Source organism: Hibiscus syriacus, unplaced genomic scaffold, assembly GCF_006381635.1.
Source record: "Hibiscus syriacus cultivar Baekdansim isolate YM2019G1 unplaced genomic scaffold, ASM638163v2 tig00109945_pilon, whole genome shotgun sequence".
NCBI classification, from domain to species: Eukaryota; Viridiplantae; Streptophyta; class Magnoliopsida; order Malvales; family Malvaceae; genus Hibiscus; species Hibiscus syriacus.
In genome coordinates this window covers 3861254-3876224 of record NW_024062535.1, presented here as the reverse complement: position 1 = coordinate 3876224, position 14971 = coordinate 3861254, and the positions used below count along the sequence as shown (strand labels likewise).

Sequence of the window (14971 nt, the reverse complement as noted above, 5' to 3'; positions counted from 1 at the left end):
GAGGTGAGTACCAAATTTATAGGTAACCAAAGAAAATGAAATGTTAGGGTGCAGGAGGGGACCCTCAATCTAAGAATCTTAGCATAAAAAAGTTGTAAACTTGGGACAGCTCAACTAATTTTTTTTCCAAAGGCACATCCACCACCAAAGGCCCTTTTGATTTTTCTCATATTTTTTACTAGAAAAACAGCCGACGATGAGAAGCAACCATGGTCACTACTGAAGAATTCAGCTTCCCTACCACCACCACCGATTTGTTCAGCTGTGGCATCGAATCGCCACCGTTATGGAACGTTTCTCCAGCGGTGTCTCCCGTTCGAAAAGCCAAAGGTAAAGAAGGAGAACATGAGAATGAAGAGGAGAAGATGGACATGTTGTGGGAGGATTTCAATGAAGAATTGGGAGGCGGAAGTAGAGAAAGGTCTTCGGAACAAAATACGAAATTATGGAAAATCAATGGAGGCATGTTTTCTTCAAGCACAAGAAGGGTAGGCATTCGCGTTTTCATGAAGGTTTTAAGAAAACTCTTTTTGCTCCATAGTTCTCAGGTTCCCACATGCCAAATATAATCCCTTATTTGATTGTTTTCTACATATTTGTTGCTCCGAAATTATCCTCCCGAGTTTTAATATCATGTCCATATGAATTGTAGTTACTCAAAATGATTCATATATACTTGTCTTTTACATCAATTTAACTCCTTAATGATTTCTTTCAAAGAAGATATGATGTTTCTAACTCTGGAATGCATGATGAATTTTTTTTTTTTAGATTTTGAAATACATAAGAGAAAAAAATTGTAATATCTCATAGAGATATAAGGTTTTATGTTCGGGTGCAGATTTGAGAAATTCTATTTGAATTTATTAAGTGTCCTCAGTGATAGAAAGGATATTATTCTCCCTAAAGTTCTTAGATTCAAGCAATTGGGTCTGTGTGGTGTATAAAATTTCAATGAATTAAGAAAATTCTAAATAGACACAACCTTGTAATCATCTTGTATTATTAAGAAAAATAAGTAATTACATTATCGATAGAAAATAAAAAAAAACCTCAACTATATAGGGATTTTAAAATATAAAAATTATCATACCCAACTTTTTATAGGTCCATCGGGTTGGTAATTTAAACTTGTTTAATGAATTTAAAAAAAACAAAATACTAAAAAGTCAACTTCTAAAATTTCGGTTTGGAATTTTGTCCAAAGAGATTCGAATATTATAATTAACATTCAATAATTGTGCCATGGTAAATACCACAATATTATTATAATAGAAATTAATATGGTTAACTCCACCAACAAGTTTAAATTAATGAATTAAACATTCATTTGGTATTTTATATAGTTTAGTGTGTTTGATTCCCTTAGTGACATCATTCAAACCATTAATTGTATATAATTAAATAGTTTTACTTTTCATATTAATTGTATTATATATAACTAGACAATTGCATTTTGATCATTCCTCTCACGGTAAAACTTTAATGACTTCAAAGTTTTAGAATTCTTTTTTTTTGTTAGTCAAGGACTTGTCGAATTATTTTATAGGGTAAAGTACACAAATGGTCATATGGCTATAAAATATTTCTTTATTAAATTTTTTGACTATTAAAAGTTATAAAATAATCATTTGACTATAGATTGTTTCTTTATTAAGTCCCTCAACTAATAAAAATGAAAAAAATAATCATCTAACTATTCATTATGTTCCAAACTTGTCTTTTTCATTAAAAATTGGCAGTTGATGACTAGAATATGATAATCGTTTGCGATTCTAGGATAATATTTTATCATATCACAGTCAGTAGGTTACATTCAGCATAAAGACCATCAATTTTTTAACAGAAAAGGACAAGTTTAGAGCATAATGAATAGTTGAGCGATAATTTTATAACTTTTAATAGTTGAGGGACCCAATAAAGTAATATTCTATAGTCGGATGATTATTTTGTAACTTTTAACAATCAAAGGATTTAATAAAGTTGTCAAGATGAAATTAATATGATGTTTTAATTTTTTTTTTAGAAAATGAGCTTTTGAATCTTTCCTCATGAGAGGAGAAAAAGGTCTTATATAAGAAAAAAATTCAAGAGAAATTTATAACATACTCGTGAGAGGGAAATCAAAATTTATTATGTTGTATGTGATGATGAATGTTTGATGCAAATATGCAAATTTATGTAACATGTATGTTTATGTTGATACATGTTTTCTTGATTCAATGGTCAAGGACGGACGCATGAGCAGTCTTCATCTCTTGCTAGTTTAGTTGTCTTCACTCTTTGTCACACCAGAGTGTAACCTTGTAATTTTTTACTTGTGTTAATTTCTTCATGCCCAGCAAAATTTGCCCGAAAAAATTGTTATGTCTTACTTCGATTCTGATTTTGAGCTCATATTCCTGAGTGACATTTGCCAATTTCCAAGATCTGCTCTAAAGAGATTATCTTGTTTGAAAAATATTTTTCTTCCTTTATTTTTAAAAGTTGAAAATGATTTATGAAGAAGCATTGAAAAATGTTCGATAAATTGTTTTTGAAAAATATGTGATGATTTTTTTTAAAATGTTGTCCTTGTCTTTAGGGTTCACAATTACGACAAATTATAAAATAAGAGTTTATTGGATATCAAAGAATTAACTTCTCTTTTAATCTTTCAAAGTTATAGCTCTTTGACAAGTGTCAAGATTAATACTAATTTTGAGGTAAGGTATATTCTGAAAAATAAGGTGTCTCAGGTTAGCATCTTTGGTTAATCCTGGGATTTTTGCTTCTTTGGTGTAAACTAATTAGATGAAATGGTTACTATTCTCATTTATTGGAAGTGTTCATCGATTCTCAGCTCTTGTGAGTGAATTTGGGTTGTGTGGTGCCTTATAAAGAGATTTATAAGATTGCCTCCTATGCAACAGCTGTATAATCCTCATATTCGAATCACCTTTTTAGGTTTTCAACTCAAATCCTCCTTTGGTTTCAAGACATTATTCAAAATTTTATATCTTGAACCCTCTTTGTTATTTTTACCTATCATGCGTTAGACATTTTAAAAAACCTTTTACAAATGAAAGATTGATCCTAAGAGATGAAATGAAATATGAAGATAGTTTCTTTTACTTAGAAATCCATGTAAGATTAAAAGGGACTTTTTAGGCACGTAATGTAGATCACGGTTCATGGTTATGAAAAAAATGGATAAATAAGCCCAAATAAGTGCTTAAGGGTGACTGAACCAAGGATCAATTTATTCAGATGCCTTAAATCTTGTCTTGCTCGATTTGAATATGCTTGTACTGCTTATTTTATTCTTTATTTTTCTGGATCCCTCTAGACTGCCCATTTTTGGGTTTTTACCCTATAGTTCATTTTCTCTCTGATTTTCTTATGAATTGCTTCGAGATCTTCAAAACTGTTGTACTTTATTAATCTTGTGGTTGAGGCTATATGAGTCGTCTAACTTGAGGGACTCTTTGGATGCTCTTTTTTCCCTCTCTATTTGAAGAATTCTACATTTCTATTTGAGTATAAATTATTACGTTGTTGTTCTCGACTTGATTTAAACTTCAGACACTTTGTATTTGGTCCAACTTATTATACCTTATTATTTCTCACTTTATTCCATAAGGCTTGTCTTTGTAACAAAACCTGGATTGATGGTCTTTACTTCTATGAGCATATGTCATTCACTTTGCCCCCCAATGTGGAGGGCGATTCTTTGTTAGGGTTGAATCAGAAGAAAAATAATTTAGGCTCAAATAGGGACAATAAGAGATATATGTTTTCTCCTTTTGTGAAGGGATATTGAAAGAAAGCTATTCATCATTTCATACATGGAAGTCCCTGCAAAAGAGGTATTCCTAAGGGGATAGGTATTCAAGATTAACTTTTATTTACATGAAAACAATGTAATTAATACATGATAGAATTATTTCAACTACATTTCATTTCTTCTTCTTGCTTCTAGAATGCCCCAATTAACTGGGCTCATCTTTAGAAACTTGATCCAATATGCCCCATCTTGTTTATTCTTGTAGGAAGTTTCACGGGGGAAAAAACATCTTGGACTTAATTTATTCAAGTTCTATTAGTTGAAAACTGTCAGTTTAGTTTCTAAGAAGATGAGGGGGTGAATTTATTGTCTCAAAGAAAGGTAAGGTTTTGACTTCGAGTGTCTTAAAAAGGATAAAGGTAGTGTTTTAAAATCTTAAAGAGAGGTAATGCCAAACTTTGGCCTTTGGGTAGTGACCATTAATTATTTTGGGTAAAGAATCGAATGGTTGTATTTTTGGGTTTGAACGGGATAAGAAGGGTTTTATCTTGTCACTTGCCCAGATGCCATAACCTTGATTCTCAAGATAGCATTTAATTAAAATGATTTTTAAAGAACTACAAGATAAAAATTTGTTTATTGCTCATAACCTTAGAAGGTGGAATTTTATTTAATATGAATATCAAGTGACTTGCAAACCTTTAAAAAGAAAGAAAGAAAAAGACAAGTTCAAACAAGATGTAATGCTTATGCAAGTGCAACTTCATGGTGGATGTAATGAATTATTCTTGATCTGCATCAGAATGCCCTATCATTCATCGAATGTACATACCCCTAACTCAGTCAAATTTTAGGCCTTGCATTTGAGTAGCCTACAATTCTCAGAAATCACGTGAATTAACTTCCACAGAGTTATTCACGAATTAATTCGATGTTTTCATGATTAATGCATGTGAAGATGCTTAAATGAAAAGGTCAAAATGTGAATGCACTGCATTAAGTATTGATCCCAAATATGAATATCATAGAACAAGTTTCACTAGAGATAAAAGTCTTCATTTTTACAAGATAGTCCATTTTACAAACATGCTATTACTTGGATGATGGGTCTGGACTGGGTCAATACTTCATCTCAGAGCTTATTCCTTGAAAACTATGCCCCTTAAGTGCTCCATGACCTTTTTGGCTTGTGTAGAAGCTTTATTCAAAATATGGCCCATCTCGGATGATGCCTCTACGACGTTGGAGTCATGCGTCAATCCTTGATGATTAATGGTGAAAAGGTTGTAGATAAGAATCTACTGCTGCATCATTTATGGGATCAAGTGATCAATTTTCAAATCTTGGATGTCCTTATATCGATCAACTTTGATACCTATTCTTCGAGAGAGCTTCTTCTCGTCCTTATTGAGCTCCCATTAGTCAACGATGTATGTCTATGTATGAGACTACTTGATTAATAAACTTTTTCTCTATTTATGAAAAAAATTCAATTAGAGAGTCATTTGCGGATCAAAACCTTATGTTATGCTATGATGTTGTAATGCAAAAAAAATAATAATAATAGAAAAATGTCCACAAAAAAAATGAGTTAGTACATGTAAGATAATCGATAAAGATAAAGTGTTATTCAAAGATAAATGTAACACCTACACAATCATGGTATCTACCCAAACATGCTCTTATTAAATAGCAATCCTTCTCAGACACGCTTTCTACCCAACATGACTTATTTCAGTAAGTACATCCTAACCGTGTGATATCTAATTTGCATGTTTTATTCGAAAAGAAATTTATTCTACGAATTTAAAGTAAAATATGAAGGTTTAGAATCAATCATCCCTTGTGTACAATTATTTATGTATCTATTGACGAACAGAGGTTTGATATGGCTCTATCTAGGGTCACTAGTCTATGGTTCACTACATTCATGGTTTCGACTCTAAAGGAAAGGTTACTTGAATTGTCCTTAATGTCAGTGCCCGTTGGGATACAAAACCCTCAATCCTCATCCATCATAGACTTAAGCAGATAGAATTTGATTCAAGTAGTACATTCCTTACATCTAATCCGGAGGGCTATTCACGAAGATCATAAGGGCATGTACTCTGGGAGTGACTCATTAGCCTGTACGGAGGGCTACTTACGAAGGACACTAGCGATTCACCCCCACTTAGTGCGACAGAGCTCAGATATAGAGCTTAAGATATGCAAGTGGACGTGATGTGTGTGAAGAGGAACTCACAAACCTTTTGACAAAAAAAAAGAGAAATAAAGAATGATTTTCAAAAAATATGAAAAAATCTGAAAACAATGAGATCAAGCATCAGTGCAACTATTTACAAGAGTAAAAAAAATGATGCATGATTATGAAAATTGAAAATTGAAATTAATAGGATAATAATTCAAGTAAATGTTCAAATTTATAAAATTCCAACCATTCGGATAACGTATAATCAGGTAAGGTCTGACTCTCAAACTAGTCCCTAGCAGAGTCGCCAAGCTTTCATAATCATTTTAACGAAAAAATTGAATTTAAAAATAATTATGACTTTATTTTGGAAAAATTGAAAATTTTGATAAATTTAATTTAATTTGAAATTTGGAGTCGCCATCAACCTTCGGGTTAGGGAGGTTGAATACCTGCAAAATATCATTTATAATAATTTTAAGAAAAATCATTTAAAAAGAAAAAGAAATTTTGGTTTGGATGTTTCCAAAAATTCATTTTTATGGATTCTGGAGTCGATTACGCGTGGGGAAGGGTAAGCACCCCACACCGCCCAAAATTGGTACCTCTCGGTTATACGTTGTCCAAGTAGTAGAACTTTAGATGCTCGAATCTAAAATTTAGATTACGATCCTTTTATTTCGATGAATTTTCAAAAGGAATGATTTTTTAAAAAATCGTAGACTCAATGAAAAGCATTTAATTCACTTGATTTTATTTTAAAAAGGATATCCCCTTTACTACGTAAATTAATGGAAATTAAAATCCAATCATATTGGATGCAATTCCATTAACTTATGACGCAAAACAACATTTCCTTTAATTATTTTAGAAAACAAGAAAACCAAGGCATGAGTATGAATGGAACAATAATAAACTTCATGTACAAAATGGATGAAATATTAACATATAGCAAATGGTAAATAATAAATGATAAAAAATGTAATCAATATTTATATGAAAATTCAAAATTTATTTACTTTAATAGTTATAGTAAAATAATAAATGATATTAAAATCTATTTTTATTTGAATAACCCTTGGAAGAGAACCCTAAGTTTTCGAAGATCTTCCATAGGTTGGCGGAATAATTAACAAAGAACCTCATAAAAATTATAGTATTGACAATAATAAATCTTTTATTAAATAGGTATATAATACAATACTTAAAAAATAGAGAAAATAACCTCAGTGACTGAAAATGCCTTATAATATACGATTTTAACCAACTTTTTTTGGATTTGCGAAAATGACCAACAAATTCGCAACACAAACTCCAATTTTGCAACCCAGTTTCCAATTTCGCAACGTGAATATGTGAATCGCATGGCGATTTTCTAAATTCGTGTTGCGATTTTCCAAATTCGTAACGCGAATAAGTAAATCGCAACGCGAATTTGTAAATCGCAACAAAGAAGTCAAATTGCAAAACATAAGTCAAAGCGCGTTTATTTTCGCAATATTGATTTCGCAACACAAATGTAAACATTATTATCGCAAATCATAACCTAAAACCCTAAATCACAACTGAGTCCCATCTCCATCTCTCACTCTCTACGGTGACATCCGTCCCCATCTCCAATGAAATCTGTCCCCATCTCCGACGAAATCCGTCTATCTCCGTCTCTCATAGCAACCCTCACAACCATTCACGGTCAGAAATGGAAAATCTATCACCGAGGGTTAGTTTTTTAATCTCTTATTTTTATTTTGAAATTTTTGTATTATTATTAGATTTTTCTTATATTGAAGATAAATTTACTGGTAATTTCAATATATAGATTAACCATTTCACTTAGATTGCTTAGTAAATTCATTCGGTTGCTGCCAATACTGCTAAACTGTTTAGTCTTTAACCGGTGAAGTTAGTATTTATCTTTTGGTTGAAGTAATGCAATTCATTCAAGTTTCAATTTTCAGAAGAATAGTTTTTGAAACTTAAATTCGCAACACGAAAATGAAAATCGCAACACGAAAATCGCAACGCGAATTTAGTTTCGCGTTGTGATTTTCATTTTCACATTGTGAATTTAAGTTTCAGAAACTACTCTTCTTCTGCAAATTTAAACTTGAATGAATTGCATTACTTCAACCAAAAAACAAAGACAAATACTAACTTCACAGTGTTGCGAATTTAAGTTTCAAGAATAAACTACTACTCTTTATATTGTCCTTGAACCTGCACTAAACATATATGTTGTCCTTTTAAATGTTTTATAAGTGCTTACTTCTAGAATGTTATCTGATGCATTTTGTGAACTATGATGGAATAATGACTTGGTTGAATACCGTGCTAGTTTGAATTATATTTGGCTTTGTTTTCACTGTTTAATATCATGTCTGTTTATAGTGTATAATTTGTAGTTTTTGGTATATCTAACTTGGTATGTTTATTGTTTTTGTAGAAATGTTTTTCGGCTCAATTGACCTTAAGGAATAAATTAAGCTTAGCCACTAAAATTGCGTCGACGCTTACACCTCTACAAAGAAAATTGTTTGAGGATACTTGCTTCGGGCCATGGATGAAAGTACAACATCCGGGTGGAGATGCTATGTTGACACATTTGTTTCTTCAGACCATGACTAACGATCTACCCGAGAGGATACAACGTGGTGATGAAGAGATATGGTTTCATTTTCCTCCGGCGTATACTTGTTTTGGGCGGGAGGAGTTTTGCTTAATCATTGGTCTACGCTTCAGACACGATGAAGTAACCCAGTACACTAGTCATATCTCCCGCCCATCATGGTTATCTCGGGTTTTTCCTGAGCTGGCAAAGTCGAAGTCGAGTTTACAGGTCGACGACTTGAAGAGATTATTTGTTAAAAATGGTTTTACTCGGATGGATGACCTTGATGTTGTCCGAGTATGCCATTTATTACTTTTGCATGTCAGCTTTTTAGACAAAGAGGGCAGATAACCTATTTTTGAGGACCTAATATTATTGGTAGAGGACCTAAATGCATGAACTTGTTTCCGTAGGGTTCATATCTATGGAAAGCTACCTGGAAGAAGTTGTCGTCTGCCTTTGAGGACCAAAATGTTTGTGGGGCGATGGTTCTAAATACACTTTGGCAGGCTTTATTTGGGTCTTTAAGGTAAGAATTTCTATATAATGTTTCCAAATTTATAATTAATTATTTAACAATTACTGATGTTTTTGTATTATATTGTTTGTAGATTTGGATATTTGAGGCTTTCCCCAGCATGCGGACATATGCGATAAAAAATTCAAATGATATTCCTAGGGCTATTACATGGAGGAGGATCCGCCTGTTGGATTGGGAAGAGTTACTCCCATATACGACGATGAATGATGTAAGTTAACACACAAATACTACCATATATAAGCAAGTTATTACTAGTACACATTTAACTTTGTTTGAGCTTTTATATTGTTAGGAGGCCAACTATCCATTACAGAGGCTGACACCCACAGAGGCTGAGCTTGTCACTGATTGGTCGCAAGCTAGTAAGCGGTTTTTTGATGGGACGAATGATGAGCACCCCCTACTTCGAGAGCCATCACCTGATCGGGTCGATTCTACAGCTCGACACCCAGAGCCATCACCTGATCGAGCCTCTTCTCCACCTCCACCATCACATCATCGAGCCTCTTCTCCACCATTACCTCATGATAGGCGACCGACAAAGTGGCTACGATATTTATCTCCCTGTTCTCTACCTCCACAGGATGAGTTAGGGGAGTTACGTGAAGAAAATGGTGCGCTACGTGATGAGGTACGGTCTTTACGTGGTGAGATGGATGTTTTTCACGATGACAATGGTGCACTCTGTGGTGAGGTATCTACTTTACGTGATGAGGTAGCCGCTCTACATGAGATTGTTTTATTGTTGCAGAATAAGGTTCATACTCTACGCAATGAGGTAAATTTGTTTAATACTATACTAAAAATGCAAATAACATTTTTTCGGCATTATTTATTTATTTATTTACTGATTTATGTATTAATTTATTTTCAGCGGCCTGATAAAGTAGATGCTTTACGTCGGGTTTTTCTTGAACGACGGGGTTCACGCATCAGACGTCGTGCACGTGCCATTACGTCTCTTTTCACCCAACTAGTGCCAAGACTCCGTAAGAAGAAGCCCGATGCACCTGTCATCATTCAAGAGGCGCCTTTTATCGTTCAAGAGGCCCCTCTCATCATTCAAGAGGCCCCTCCCACCGTTCAAGAGGCCCCTGTCATCGTTCAAGAGGTTCCTCCCACCGTTTAAGAGCCCGATTCACATGGCGTCATATGTCGACATATTGATAAACCCCCTCCCGTGCCCAATATGATGGATGCGAGTTGGCTTTCGTATTTGTTACCGGCCAGTACCATTCCTCAACAGGAGAGGGAAACACTACCGGACACAATTATGGATAATTACCTTTGGGCTAAGACCGTAGTTGATTTTTATCTACATGAGCGGAGCAAGGGGTGTTATTCTGACATATGCAAACTCGACGATGTTATTCATTTGTTTCTTGATCGGTCTTGGTGGGATATTTTATTAGGGGTTGAAGATAATGGCTATCTCGAAGGGGTGATAAGTCATATATTCTCCTTATATTTCATTTTGATTAATATTTTTTTAAATTTATTAATAAATTCACTAATATATGTATTTTTTTATAAAACAACATATTGACGCATGGGTGTCACGTCTTCTAATAATAAGAAAATTGAATAAAATAAAAAATACTCAATGGAGTATTATGCCGACGTATTTTCACGTAGCTCACTTGAAGGATCCGAGAGATGCTTCATATATGTTGGGTAATGAAAAAGCTAAACTTTATCCTGCTTGGTGGGAGGTCGATAAGGTTAGTATTTATTTTTTGAATATTTTAAAGGTGTTTATCCCTATTTTGGAATGTCTTTTATTTGATGTGCGCAATTATTTATGATGGCATATTGCAGGTGTTTATCCCTATTTTGGAACATCGTCATTGGCTTCTCCTTGAGATTCTGCTCCCATCCCTGAAGACAATAGTATATGACAGCATGTTAAATTACATACCATTGTCTGATTTGAGAGATATTATTTATAAGGGATGGAGCACTCATTTGGCGAAATACTTGAATGCAATTGATTATTGGACTAATTCTGGAAACAAGAAGCCAAAAAAGTTCAAAGTTTTAATGATCATAGACGAGACTGTGCCACAACAAATGGAGGGAGCCAGAGGGGATTGTGGTCCTCTCGTATGCATGTGCTTGGAACGTTTGACAACAGGAAGTAAACAGTTTCTACCTCCCACAGATAGAGATAGAGGTGCAGTAGGCTTGTGGTTTCGACATTTTATGGCTAGAGCGATATATGCGAGACGCTGCCTACCTGTATCCGTGTGCTGAAAGTGTGCATAAACAATTAGTAAGTTTGAGCAAGTGTTGTTAACATATATACTCTTTGTTGGTTTGAAAATGTTTGGTTAAGTACCTAGAATTCAATAATTTGCTGTTTGTTGATTTTAGATGTGTAGAAAGTGTTGTTTGAGAAAATGTTTGGTTTCTGCAGGTTAATCCTGAGGTGAGCTGCGTTAAATTGATGTATTTGTGCATAAACAACTGTCTAGGGTACATTTTTTTTGCTTGTTTAATTGAATTTTACATTGATTTGTAAAAGTTGATTTGTTTAATTGATGAGGAAATAAGAATTATTTTTTGCTTGTTTAATTGATTTGTAAAAGTTGATTTGTTTAATTGATGTGTAAATAAGAATTTTTTTGCTTGTTTAATTGATTTGTAAAAGTTGATTTGTTGTTTATTCAATCTGTATTATGTTGAAGGCAAAAAAGACATGTTGAAGGTACACTTTCGCAACGTGAAAGTCAAATTCGCGTTGCGATAGTCAAATTCGCGTTGCGATAGTCAAATTCGCAATGCGATAGTCAAATTCTCAACGTTAAAGTCAAATTCGTAACGCGAAAGTCAAATTCGCGTTGCGATTTTCGGTTTGCGATTTCGCGTTTCAAATTTGACTTTCGCAACAATCGCAACGCGATAATCGCGTTGCGAATTTAACTTTCGCATCAATCGCAACAAAAAATTGCAACGTGAATTTGACTTTCGCGTTGTGAATTCAAGGAAAACACCTTCAAAAAGATAACAGACAACAATCTGATAAGTGATAACAACTGAACAGATCATAGCAATGTTCAAACTCAAGTTACTAATGAATATCTAACTGAAAATGTATGCATTCACATATAAAATACACATAATACAACGTTTGAATTTAAAAATCACCTAAGTTAATAAGTCCCAAAAGGTGAAGCCGGTTGTGATTGGGATTTTGATTTTGATTACGATTTTGATTACGATTTTGATTTCCTTTTGCTTAGCACCATATGAGCTTTGGATTTTGATGAGGATCAATATTTTGGTAGAGGAAAATATGATTGTGATGGCACTGGTGATCCACAGGTCAACCTTGTATTACCACTTTCCTTGCACCGACTACATGTCGATATCCTCTTCTCTTCACCCTTAGACGGTATACGATCGTGATATTTTGGTCGGCCAGGTAGCCTGCTATCCATGACTGGTGGCAAAACTGTTTGTAAGTCATTTGGTATGTCCCACTCAGAAGGATATGGAATAGGGTAGACAATCTCGGCATAAGTCTGTCGATATACTTCTGTAGTGTAGCAATCCATAGCGTATGCGCTTGAATCATCTTTTTTTAGATGAAGAGCAACTTTTATAAAATGGCCACACAGATAACCAGATGTTTGCCATTTCATACAACTACACGTCTTTGCATTTAGATCGACAAGCCCATTTAAGTTATTATCCAATACTTCAAACAAAGTGTTTGAACATGGTTCAACTCTCCATGACGTTGACTTCACAACACGTTTCATTATCCTTTTTTCAGTCCATGGTGTAACACGACGTTCCAATGTTCCTGTAAATTTAAATAAATAATACTTAGTAAAATATATGACAAGTTACGAATTTAAAGAAATAATACATGCATGGTTTCTTTTTTGTAGTACCACTGTTGAATAGAAGCTCGAAAAAACTCCATTAACATAGTAATGGGTAATTTTCGGGAATGATGACTTAGAGGGTTGATTGATTCTGCACTATTAGACGTCATGAAACCATATCTTGCTCCAATTTGATTTACTCTTGACCATATTTCAAACCCGACATCTTCTAGTGTTTGAGCACATTGACGCAAAACACGTCTTAAACAATTTATATGCTTATTAAAATCCACTTCCCGATAAGCTTTTACAGCCTTATATTATGTCCATTTGTGACTTTTTATACCAGCAGACCTTGATTATAGATTTCTGTACAAATAAACACCACAAAGTCCATGAAAAGCATCTGGGAAACACCTTCTAACAGCGTTGTCAATTGAGTTTGCCCTATCGGATATGATTGTCAGATTGCTAATAGGACCTATGCAATTCCTAATATGCTCCATAAACTATGTCCATGAATCAGAGGTTTCAGATTTGCCAACCCCGTAAGCTATTGGCAGTATCCCATTGTTAGCATCCATGGCTATTGCTAATAAGTGTACTCCAAGGTATCGACCTTTCAAATGTGCTCCGTCAACTATAATAACTGGGCGTATGCAAGTAATAAACGAACGAATCTACAAAATAATATACACAAGACATATAATCATTTAAATGTGAAATGCATATAACTAACAAAAATGAGTTAACAAAATTATATTGATTTACTAACTGCAACACTAATGGCGATAAACAACAACTCAAAGCGTCCATCTCTATCTATTTTGATATGAGTTACCGACCCAGGAATTTTCATCTTTAAATTGTGACAATAAGCCGACAATTGGGCAAAATATGCTTCTGGAGACCCCCTCAACAATTCCAAGGCATAACATTTGGCTCTCCAAGCTTGAGAATATAAGATACTAATCTTGAACCGAGCATTCATGTCAGTCATAATTTCATGTCCCCGATATACTCTGCCATTCAAAAACATTAACTCAGCCAGAAAACCACCCAACACTTTTTTATTTGCCTGTCTATGGTGAGGAAAAACTTGGGTTCTTGAACATGTATGTTTACCAATAAAATTCCTAACTTGAAACATTTTGCAATCTTTTATCCTCTTTGCAATCATACGCCATGTACAGTTTTTGTCAATCATACACTTTGTTTCGAAACGATCTTTGCTTGATTTGTTAACTTTTAGTTGATAGCCATATTCCACACATTTCGTATACAAAGCTATCTTCAAGTCTTCCTTTGTATCAAAACAATCATCTTTCTTGATACGAATAACTTTTGTGTAACAATCAACTGCTATCTTTACCAACTCTTCTTCCGTTATCTGAAGTAATTCTAGCATATTCAAGTTATACTCCCGTGGCATTTTCTTATTTTTCTTTTCTTCGGGGACTTCTTCTTTTTCTTCTTTTTCTTCAGGGTTATACGAATTACAGAATGGATGTTCAACATGTTCATTCACAGCCGTAACTTCCTCCTCATTATCATCAACAACATATTCCTCGGCAGCGGCTGTTTCACCATCAAAATTCGGGTATTAGCCAATATCAAAATCATTACACGCAGGGTCTTTTTCTTCTTCTGAAACATCATCAAAATCTGAGTATTGACCAAGATAAAATTCCGGGTATTGACCAAGATCAAATTTCAAATACTGACTAGTACTCACAATTTTTTCTGTTGGCTCAAAATCGTCTAACTGGTCAATACGAAAACCAAAATTTGGTGCTGAAAGTTGATTGGGATTTGGATTAGAAAAAGGTTGTGGGTTTTGAGATTATGTTTGGTATTGGAAATGTGGTTAAACAAAATTTTCTTGGTGATGAAATTGTGGTGGAACCATTAAATTTTGAGGTTGATAACAACGCTGTACATTGTGAGCACCATAAACTGGGTTGAAGAACTTAGTTTATTACTACCCACTACTGACCCAACTTCACTACTTCTAGGTTCAACAACATACAAT

General features: G+C 34.0%; 1 protein-coding gene across 1 annotated transcript; it reads left to right on the top strand.

Moving 5' to 3' along the window:
* Positions 1–209: 209 nt before the first annotated feature.
* Positions 210–569, top strand: LOC120210931. Its single transcript, XM_039209571.1, has one exon. It carries the CDS (start codon positions 210–212, stop codon positions 567–569), a length of 360 nt encoding a protein of 119 aa, XP_039065502.1.
* Positions 570–14971: the final 14402 nt, after the last annotated feature.